Source organism: Glossina fuscipes, unplaced genomic scaffold, assembly GCF_014805625.2.
Source record: "Glossina fuscipes isolate IAEA_lab_2018 unplaced genomic scaffold, Yale_Gfus_2 1, whole genome shotgun sequence".
Taxonomy (NCBI): Eukaryota; Metazoa; Arthropoda; class Insecta; order Diptera; family Glossinidae; genus Glossina; species Glossina fuscipes.
Window position 1 is genome coordinate 7,986,722 of NW_023998415.1, and position 11,064 is coordinate 7,997,785.

At 35.2% G+C, this 11,064-nt stretch overlaps 2 protein-coding genes across 3 annotated transcripts; one reads left to right on the plus strand and one right to left on the minus strand.

Annotated features, from left to right (window-relative positions):
- Positions 1–1,914: 1,914 nt before the first annotated feature.
- On the minus strand, positions 1,915–5,200 carry LOC119632061 (protein FAM91A1). Its single transcript, XM_038024760.1, has 2 exons — positions 3,172–5,200; positions 1,915–3,104 (listed from the first exon to the last, which is right to left on the minus strand). Exons 1-2 carry the CDS (start codon positions 5,012–5,014, stop codon positions 2,041–2,043), a joined length of 2,907 nt encoding a protein of 968 aa, XP_037880688.1. The 5' UTR covers positions 5,015–5,200; the 3' UTR covers positions 1,915–2,040.
- Positions 5,201–6,625: 1,425 nt separating this feature from the next.
- Positions 6,626–10,829, plus strand: LOC119632003 (ubiquitin-protein ligase E3A). 2 transcript variants are annotated; one of them, XM_038024668.1, is made up of 8 exons: positions 6,626–6,931; positions 6,992–8,274; positions 8,335–8,576; positions 8,634–8,994; positions 9,056–9,273; positions 9,335–9,516; positions 9,602–10,094; positions 10,175–10,829. In XM_038024668.1, the coding sequence occupies exons 1-8, from the start codon at positions 6,855–6,857 to the stop codon at positions 10,511–10,513; spliced, it is 3,195 nt and encodes a 1,064-aa protein (XP_037880596.1). In that variant the 5' UTR covers positions 6,626–6,854; the 3' UTR covers positions 10,514–10,829. The 2 variants fall into 2 exon arrangements, with proteins under 2 accessions (XP_037880596.1, XP_037880597.1); XM_038024669.1 differs by having other exon boundaries at positions 8,353–8,576.
- Positions 10,830–11,064: the final 235 nt, after the last annotated feature.

Sequence of the window (11,064 nt, forward strand, 5' to 3'; positions counted from 1 at the left end):
TGCGATAAGCAAATTAATAGCGTCATGCAGCTGACTCTTGTATTAGTTGTGAAGCATCAATAACGATTGCCGGACAAAGCTGCACACCTACCTCCCCCTCATCATTCTTAGACATTCCACAAACTAAGTAAGAAAAAAACCATTTGCTTCCGCTCCATATTTCATTTAAATGCAAACAAACAAACAAAACTGCGAAATCCTAAATTTTTTCCTATTGCCACAACTAAACCGTCTCTCTTTTGTTAGCTCCTAATGCCAAAATGACAATATTGAAGGAAAAATACTGCTGTTTTAGTATCTCGCTAAGCGCTTATGTTTCATCTACGATAGCAATTGCTGTCAACGTCAGTTGGTCGATATCTAACTCCTTGTGCATTTATTAATGTTTTTTCTTGAGCAGGCAGGCACGCTATACCATGGGAAAGAACAAATGCCCAGTTAAACCATAGACAATTAAATGATAACATGATTCAACATATTGCTCAAAATTCAAACTAGGAAACTGTTATGCTCTTTTTGTGTTCCTGTTATCAATAACAGTGGTAACGCTGTTAATTTGTACCAATTTGACTGCTTGCAATCGCATTCTCATTATTTGTACGATCAAAGATTCTGTCAATAGTTTCTCTTGATTTTACGTCGCATTCTCTCAAACGTCAAAATTCTGTGTTTTTTAAGTGAATGTATGCCATGGCACATTAGCAAGAATACACAAGTATATCTTCATAAACTAGTCGAGAACAAACTAATACTTAGGTATTGACGCGGCACTCTATACTTGATGCTAGCTGGAGTGGCTCGCAAAGAAGTTCAGCTGGCAAATTGGAAATGTAAAAAGTCTCGATAGAAATTGTAATTGAATTTTTGGAAATTTTGGAAATAAAAATCTCTGATTTGGAAAAGAAAAAGTATTGTCAAAATAAAAGCTTCAGCATTTTGCTAGACCTAGCTAAACAATTCAGTTAGTAAATGAAAAATCGCTTATGAAAATTACAAATTTGTGATTATATAAGTAATTCCTTACTTTGCGATTATCTATATTAACCAGAACAGAAATTTTTAAATGTCCAAGTTCAGATTTTCATTAACAGACGAATATTTGACAATTTCAGTTGAGATCCTTCAAATTGCAAGAAAATTGTATTCCTTTGATAGCGAAACTTGCATCTTATATACATGATATATACAAAGTTTCGATTTTACACTGACTAATAAATGAAATACTCGAGTCAATATACTTTATTGGCCCTCTCATTTTTAGCTATTCTTAATGTCCTTGCGATCGGATGAAGCATTTTTCTGATAATCTCTCAGACGGTTCCTGCAAGAATTAATATCCAATTTTGTTTCCAATCTTATCTTTTTCGAATTGTAAGTTACAGTTTTTTTATATTATGGCCACTCTCAAATTCACAGCTTTTAAGCTGAGAATGTATGCGTCGGAAAAAATAATGAAACTTCTTTAATAAAATAAAAAAGAGAGCAATCACATTCTTCCAAAGCATAATACGAAAGTCCCTTTAAATCGCAGTTTTAGTTGGTTCGTAAGAGAACCATTTAGGTGAAACAATCTCTGAATATCTCTGTTGACCAACCAAAGTTAGGAACCGTAAATTTCTCTATAAATAAATGAAATTTAATTTTCATATTTAAAATATTTCTTTAATATTTATTTAAATTACGCTTTACAATTTTAATTAAATTCATTTGATTCAAAATCTATAAATTTTCTCTTGTCATAAAGAAAAATTCAATGGCCATAAATAATATTTGCGATCAAATGAAATCAAAATTAATAAGAGTTAAGAAGAATATATTTTTCAGTTATTGCATCGTTTTCTTCTCTTCCGGTTTTTCAATTTTTCAGGAATGTTTTCGCGATAAAATATAACAAAAAAAAAAATTGTGTATAAACAAACAAACAAACAATTATTTAATCGAATACTTGATAAGAGGAATGTTTTCTTTCCTGTAAAAAGAAATATACATACAATTCGTCCTTTCTTCAACGTTCTATTCTCTGCTATTTTCACTTTGTGTTTATCTGCCATTCCAATAACAAACTTTTCCATTTTCAAATGCCAGATTAAGACGCGGATGGGGTAAATTTTTGCCAATTTTTACCAGTTCGCCACTGGGTTCATCTTCAAAGTATAAACATTGTTTAACAAATTTATAGAATTTCTCGGACATTTGTTCAGATCTAATAATCAATTTCTTTAGATTTTCCTCCGAACACAATTTGCGCACAATCTGTTCGCAAATCCGTGTATTGCAGTCGACATCGAATAGCGGTACACCGAAATTAACATCCAGTAAAGTCCATTCTTCTGTAATATCTGGCGCGTTAACGTCGTAGTTACCGATTGGTTCAGAATTTAGCAACTCTTCCACGGAGGCATGACTTAATTCAGATTTAACACTGGCCAAGAGTTCATTGCAATTCTCGGCCATCGTGTATACCGCCGAATGTTCATTATTTTGTGGACTATTTGCAAAGTAATTTTCATCTGGGCTTTTTAAATTACGTTGCGGTGAGTTGCCTGGCCGTGAAAAACTAGTCAACTCCGTATTATCGGGAGACATTAACTCCTTAGTTATGTCAGGCATAGTAACTTCCTCTTTTCTACCTTTCGGTTTCTTTGGCACTTTTTCTGTTTGATTATTTATGTTATTTTTTACTTTATCAATTTTAAGTTTGCTTCTGGAGAGCTTTAAGTGTACGTCCACATCACATATCTCACAACCTATATCCGGTACACCGGTATTTAAAAATGTTATATAGCCGCAATGGTATTCTAGATCCAGATGTTCTTCTAGTTTTAGAACAGCTTTATGTGTGGACCATTTACTTTGACTCGGATCGGTCTTTACAAAGGGGAAGGCTTCATAACGTAATTCCCCAGGTGTACGTATACCATAACCCTGTACAAGAACGCAACCGTTTTTCAATTGATCATTTAAATTACGAAAATTTTCACTATTAATTATATAGGAATCAGAATGTAAAATGTACACAAGTAACTTGCCGTAACCTAGGAATAAGCGTGGCAAGGCTTTCAATACGGTGCCCCGGCATAAAAACAGACTAGGCGGCCCGTAACCTGAGAATAGAAAAAATAATAATAATAATTACTGAATCTGGGACGAAAAATTGATTCTCCTATTTACCTGTTACATGATTGTAGAATAACTTCGTCCACATATGCGTGCTATCGCAAGTACTGTAAAATTGACCAAAAAATGGTACACTAAACAAATGAGATAGATTGGCAGTCAGAGGGGTGGCCGAAATAATAAATTTATATTTTTTCTCCAATACACGATCTCTAGTCTTTTGATCCAAGCATTCTAAACATTCTAGGCGCAAAAGATCTAAGCCTCCTGGTAATAAATGACGCAAAGAACAAATGGTTGATCGTAGTATGACAGCGTGCGCAAAGTATCGCGATACATCGCCTTCGCCCTCAGCATCAAGCAGTGAGACCTTTTCCAATTCATTTAAAAATGTGTCTAAACTCTCTTCACACAACTTTCCCACTTCAAACATTGTCACAGCATGATTTTTCAAGCCTGGTGATAGGTTGCCCATCATTAAGAATGCCGTGAGGGTAGAATCGAACAAGAATCCCACACGTTTACCAGTTTTCGGCGATTGTTCCGCGACGGATGGTGGTGTCAAAGAGGAAACTTCCCTAACGCTTTGCTTTGTTGTACTCTCGCTAAGATCATCAACTTCCGAGGAAAGATCTGGATCATCCGATGACGGTATACCTGTATTCGGAGGCGAAGTATTTGGCTGAGGAGAAGGCATGGGCATATTGGCAAAACTAAATTCGCTGGTATTGCCATCTGAAGACAGGTATCCAATTGAATTGCTGTCTTTATCTTTTTGCTTATCTTTGTACATGTCTTTGGGTTTCTCTTGATTGATGATTATATCTGCATCGGAAACGGTATAATTATTGTAATTAAGAGGTGTAATTTGTGGTACATCTTTGGCCAGAGCTTGTTCTTTTTTAAACTCATCCCATGAGCAATGAAATTTATCTTTATTACAATCTCCTAAACTACTTTCGCTTACAGCCGATTCTTTAAGTTGAGCAAAGCCCAATCGACAGAATAAGCTAATGGCATGCTTCACTGAATCCAAATCTAGTTGCAGCATTTGAGCCAATTCTGCTATAGTCATATGTTCATCAGCGCTAACAAAGATTTTGTAGAGCAGATTTTCGAAGTAATCGCCGCTGACGCGGTTCATTACAAAATTCCTTAAGGGAGGTATACATATACGGTCTTCTCCAGATATGGGAACATCTAAGTAGATTAAGCCTTTGCGATAAAGACTGTGGACAATATTATAATTGCACTTGCCCGCTGTTTGAGAGCCAAAGTCGATCAAATCGTCAATCAGACCACGTTCCGACGGCGTTACAAACTTTATATCGGATTCCAGAATAAAGCCTACTTCTATCCGCCACCATGGTTCAATTCGGATACGTAGAGGAAATTTTGGTAAAAAAGCCAACGGGTTCGGCTTAGCAGTAAATAACACAGCTCTTGTAGTATGAGTTTTTAGCTCGCTAATCAAAGATAAATATTCATTTCTTCCAATACCCAAAACTCGTAAACAATCCACTGCCGTGAAATTGGGTAAGGTATCGTAACTTTTGTCGTTGCGCAGCAATTGTGATAAAACATCCAAGTAGTAGTTGAATGGTGTCACTCTTAAACCTTTGGTGACAACATCAGCTAAATGATATGGAAACAAGCACAATGTGTTAATGCTCTTCTGTACCAGCAGTTCGTAATAGCGCTGCTCACGTCGAAACACTTTCGCCACTAGATTACCACGAAAACGTAATTGATTTTTTAGACTGTAATTAAACACATATTTCTCGTAATCCCTTTGATTACTATGCAATATCTGCTTTAAATGAACGGGCAATAAATGCCACGGCACATTCTGACGCACGCAGTTGGCTATGTCCTCAACAACCTTTTCAGAACTCATTTTGTTGCAGTTGTTTTATGTCTCAACTGTTAACAGTCACACCATTTATACTTTGGTCACAACGCGTTCCAAATATATTTGAGAAATTTAAAACGTATAGTCTAATGCATTCAGCATTTTCTTCTCGGTTTTCAACTTGTTTCATGAAAACCTTTTATTGGAATTTTTACATTCCTCCAAGCACAAGTAATTACAACGTAAATTTCCGATTACAACTATTATCTTTGCTTAGTAGCATGTTGACGATAACGTAACGTAAGTAGAAATGGTAAACGTACTTTGCACTTTACTTATGTCGGAAATACTGCATAAGAAACGAAGCTTCAAACGTGTTATTCAGTAAATATTTTAAAATGATAATGACTCTTTTATACGTTTAAAGAATAAAAAGAAAATTCTTAGCTTAGTCCGATATAGGTACCCCCTTAAAGTGCCTTGCCACTTTACTGAGAGAGAGAAAGATTTCACTTAAGAAAATGACGAATTATTCTACGTCGCCACAATTGTGTTTACTTTTTCGTATGAAAAGTTGGAATTTTTTTATATAAAGATAATCATATAAGTCAAATCGGCAATGGTTAATAGAATGCATTATTATCTTACGACTTGTCGCAACCCTAAGAAAATAAATTTTGATATGTAAAGTAATGTCAATCTAATTGGTTAGTATGCGCTTTTGTTTAAAAGACTATTTTCGAAATTATGATATGTACTGATGATAATGAAGGGATTATTTCTCAAAATTTACAAATTTACAAATCCAAAATGTACATTTCCAAAAGAAAAAAAACATTACAAATTGCAATCATTGAGTGATTACAAATGGCTATTTGCAATTTTCAATCTCCAATTTATAACCTCGATAAACTCGAACACAATGCTTTTCCATTACTTGTTAGCAAATTTCAAGAACATTGCCTTCACTTCTTGCTCTTATTTTGCTTACTCCTCAATATATATAGATAATTAGCGAATAAATACTTCTATCATTTGACTCCAAATTATAAAAGATCTCTGGCCATTGCCGTTAACAGAAATACGCAACCATATGCTTTCATATGAAAAATGGAATTTCAAATCTTATAGTTTACAATATACATTTGTGTTTTAGATGTATTACATAAACTCATTATTAAGTACTAGCTTATACAATTTAAATTTATTGATTAAATTAGTTCAAAATTGCAAAAAAAATTTCAATCATGAAATATATTAATCCAAAAGTGTACTCCCAATTTAGTGCTTCTTTTTACCGGAGAACATTACTTGCGCTCTTGAGGCATATATATAACATAATGCTTCAATTTATTTTAAACTGGAGAATAAAAATAAATTAGCATGTCTGCTATTGCTGAATATTTCGTATGAGACCATTAGTTAGAATACCATAGCTATTACCAGAATTTGCTAAGATATTTTGCCATTGTTCTTGATTATCACAATTCAATTTACTTGTATCTTAATCAACAAATCGAATAAGTAAGTAGTCTTGTATCGACAGAAAAGAAAAATTTTTTTGTATAGAGTAGGCTGCTGTCTATTGAGTTAGATTATTAAGCTTATGGCAACATTGGTAATGACAGTTAAGAAAACACAATCGATTAATTTCCTTTTTTCTTTTTTGGGGTGACAATAATAAGAAAAAAAAAAAAAAGAAAATTTATTCTTTATTTTTGATAGAAAAATTCTGCAATCCGAAATATAACAATCCGCAACATAAACAATAGAGATTTAGACGTATTTGACAGAAAATTCATTTAATAAAATTGGGGAAAAGTCAGTGTGTATTGCTGTGTGTGGCAAAAAAAAGCGTAAAAACGACAAACAATAAAACGTATCTATGAACCCAGCAGACAAGTTGCCAGTTGGAGAGGCGGCTCAAAACAATTCAATGTCGGATGACGAAGATAACTCGAGGTAAGGTATTCACTCTTTCAAAATTCCTATAATATATATATGTATATATAATTGTCACAGAATTCAAGTGGATTTGTCTACGTCTGCAAGACAAACCCCAATCACTACAGGTACTACGGCTAATAGCACAACAACCAATACCGCCATTATCACTACCGCCATTACCGCCTCCACTAACACGACATCTTCACCTTCTACTCCTATAAGTAATCCACACGCCGACATGAAAAGATCGGCTGTAAAAGAACTCATTGAACGTTATTTTTATCAATTGCAAAGAGGCTGTGGCAATCCAAAGTGCTCCAATGTCAATTGTGCTTCTAGCGGCAAGGTGGCAGCCATGACACCCAATGAAATAGCCGCCAAGGCTATACAATTGTTTTCGCAGGATGCCAAATTGTGTGATTTCTATACGCAACCACCCAAAGTGCCACGTACAGGGCCGCAACATGACTCACCCACCAGTTCAACAACAGCCAGCAATGCCACTACACCTAGTTTGGGAGATCTAGACTCGAGTATATCCCCTCAGGAACAGACAAGTTCTAGTAATAGTAGCAATATAAGCAGCGGCAATAGTACCATTACCTCAGGTACCTCCAGCACTAGTTCAAGTTCAGAAGGAAGCAGTAATACCAACACTTTCAGCTGTGCCACCGAAGAAATGCCTCTTTTGATAACCTTGGGTGATGTAGTGACAATCACTACATTAAACTCCAATACTACCCCGCCCAAGGTATCGGGACCACCTACACCTACTTTGTCCCCGGTGGAATATTTAAACGAACAAATGCTAGACGAACTGATTGATGAATGTACAAAATTTGATTCCTACGATCGTCTCATACACGCCATTAACGAAGTGTATTGTTCAGTAGAAAAGCTAAGTAAAAGTTTTAAACGTCCGCCATTAGCGAAATTAACTTCCAGTGCCACTGCAACCAAGTTGCAAGAATTACTCGGCAAATCACCGAAGGAGTTGAAAAAAGAAGACTTACGTACATTAGAGGGTGAACACGATAAAGACGAGGATAGCACTTGTATACAGTTAAATGATCCTTTAGCTGCAGGTGATATGTCCACTGTGGAACCTATGGATGAAGATGGCGGTTCAATGGATTTAGATGATAGTGATTTATCATCACAAAGCAGTGATACTCAAGTGGATTTAGAAAGCCTGAGGCGGGTAAAAAAGAAATTGTATGCTTTAAATAATGCAGCCCTGGCCGCAATATTAAACAATAACATAATACTGTTAACGGAAAACATTAGATTTGGTCGCACGCACGATTGGGAACAAGTGTTACATTGCTTTGTTATCTGTTTTGACATGGCTACAACAAGTAAGAGCATTTTACAGCTTAATCGCACAGTTTAATCGGTTATAAATTTTCTTTCAATAGCTTCTAATCGTTTTGCAGATTTCGGTTATTTGGAATGTAGCATGCCTAAATTATGTCTAGCGGCTCATGTCATGCCTGTTGCAGCACACGCTCGTTTGGCTCGTATTTGGGCCGTACACTCTAAAGATCAATTGCAGTGTTTCATACAATGTTGTCAACAGTTAATTACTTTGCAAGTAATGGTAGATGAAGACGCCGTTCAAGAAAATTCTGATGTCATAGCAGTTACCAAAGTGTTAAAGGTCAGAAAGACAAAGGATAGAATCGAATTAGTTATATTTAAATTAAGTGCATTCTAGATTGCCTTCTACGCTAATATATTAGCGGGAGAATTGGATACTTTCAATTCAGTGGCTGGAGCCACGTCAATCAATTATGAAACGTCATTGGAAACTGGAGGCGGTGCCTCTAGTTCTGCCTCCGGTATAACCGCCTCAAATGAAATGGATGATATTTTCTTCTATACCCAAGTACCTAGACCTCATTACCCGGCTTTCGCCGAAGATAAACTAGAAAAAGAACTGAATGTTTCGTGTATGGATTGCCGTGTTCCTTTAGTGCCCTTCGAAGAATTCTATAATGAGCCATTAAGTGATGCCATACAAATGGATCGTGATTACCTATCTTATAAGAATTTATCTTTGGACCCGTTAGGGGAAGGTAAGCTTCTATTAACCATTGTTGTTAGCGCGGAAATCACTTAATTATTTCCTTCCGGCAGACAATCATTTTTCCTTTATGTTATATTCATTTATATTGACGCCTGCTGCCAAAGTTGTTGCGCTATACTATGATAGTCGTATACGAATGTATAGTGAACGCAACTCATCATTGTATTCTTTATTAAATTATTTTGGTGAGGGTAACGATATGGGAGGACGGCCCGATTTAAAATTAAAAGTGCGGCGTGATAGTCTTGTCGATGATGCTTTAATTGGAGTGAGTTTTCAGATTTGTTAAAAGAAATGATCACAATTTTCCTGTATATACACATTTTCAGTTGGAATTGGTGGCTATGAGTAATCCAAAAGACTTGAAAAAACAATTGGTCGTAGAATTTGTAGGTGAGCAGGGTATTGATGAGGGAGGCGTTTCCAAAGAATTCTTCCAATTAATTATTGAAGAAATCTTCAATCCAAACTTTGGCATGTTTACTCATCAAGAGGAAACCAATACCATGTGGTGAGCTAATATTTATTAAAATTCGTTTATTTTGGTTTTGGCTTATATCGTTTTGTTATTTTTCTTTTCTTTTTTTTTTTTTTAGGTTTAATTCGGCACCTTTCGAGAATGAAGCACAATTTACGTTAATTGGCATTATTTTAGGGTTAGCTATTTATAATAACATCATTTTGGCTGTGAACTTTCCCATGGTGGTATATCGTAAGCTTATGGGTGGCCAGGGTACGTTTTATGATCTCAAAGATTGGAACCCCACCTTATATCGCAGCCTTAAATCGTTGCTGGATTACCAGGAATCAGATATGGAAGAGGTTTTCATGCAGACATTTAAAATCAGTTACAAAACCATATTTGATGAAGTGATAGAGCACGAACTGAAACCAGGTGGCAGTGAAATCACCGTAGGCCAGCACAATAAACAAGAATTTGTAGATTTGTATAGTGATTTTTTGCTCAACAAAAACATAGAAAGACAATTTAGAGCCTTTAAAAGAGGCTTCGAAATGGTAACCGATGAATCTCCCCTGAGGTTGCTGTTTAGACCTGAAGAAATCGAATTGTTAGTTTGTGGTAGCAGAGTAAGTAAATCAGTAATGAATCTAATACTTACTTAAAATATATATATATATATATATATATTCTCTTTCCGTATTTTTAGAAATTTGATTTTGTCGAATTGGAAAAATCTACGGAATATGAAGGCGGCTACTCAAACGATACCCAAATTATTAAAGATTTTTGGAGTATTGTTCACTCATTGCCTGAAGAATCTAAACGTAAGCTTTTAGAGTTCACCACTGGCTCTGATCGCGTGCCGGTTGGTGGTCTAAGTCGATTAAGATTGCTGATAACACGTCATGGACCCGATAGTGATCGTTTACCTACATCACATACTTGTTTTAATGTTCTGTTGTTGCCTGAATACAGTAGCAAAGCAAAGTTAGAGGAGCGATTGCTTAAAGCCATCAATTATTCGAAAGGTTTTGGTATGCTGTAAAGCAAAGCGTGCGTGAAACAGAAGGTTTTGTTGACCGCATTCACAATCTGACTTCAACTATCAGCTCAAAAAAGAAAGGAAAAGCGGGAGAAGGAGGAGGTAAAAAAATACGTTTTTTGTAATTTGTGTAAATTTATTTCAACTAATAATTGAATGAAAAGAATAATAAATCCTTAAGTGTGTGTCTTGTTTTGCGATTTCTTCACTCTACACAAAAGGCTTATAGTAAACGAAGACCACCTTCAGCTTGCTGCAAGCTGCATTATTTTCCACGAAAACTTCTATTCATTTTTTTTTTTTTTTTTTTGTTCAGAAACTGTTTTTAATTTCTTTTTTTTTTTATTCATTTTCTAAAAGGAATTTTTATGCTTACTATTTATTTACATTACTTACACTATAATACAACTCCATTTAAGAATAATAAAAAAATTAACAGCAACCAAAATATGTATATTTTTGGCATTTTGTACTCGCTCTATAATATATATTACAAGCATAAATACATTGACGGCTAGATTTCCAAATAAAACCACAATTAAAAACAGCTTCCT

Excerpts from the sequence above, each read along its gene's own strand:
- LOC119632061 (XM_038024760.1), bottom strand. The coding sequence starts at position 5,014 with ATGAGTTCTGAAAAGGTTGTTGAGGACATAGCCAACTGCGTGCGTCAG. Across the intron at positions 3,105-3,171 it reads ATTCTACAATCATGTAACAG|GTTACGGGCCGCCTAGTCTG; the intron begins GTAAATAGGAGA and ends TTCTATTCTCAG.
- LOC119632003 (XM_038024668.1), top strand. The coding sequence starts at position 6,855 with ATGAACCCAGCAGACAAGTTGCCAGTTGGAGAGGCGGCTCAAAACAAT. Across the intron at positions 8,275-8,334 it reads TTTTGACATGGCTACAACAA|CTTCTAATCGTTTTGCAGAT; the intron begins GTAAGAGCATTT and ends TTCTTTCAATAG. Across the intron at positions 9,517-9,601 it reads GAGGAAACCAATACCATGTG|GTTTAATTCGGCACCTTTCG; the intron begins GTGAGCTAATAT and ends TTTTTTTTTTAG.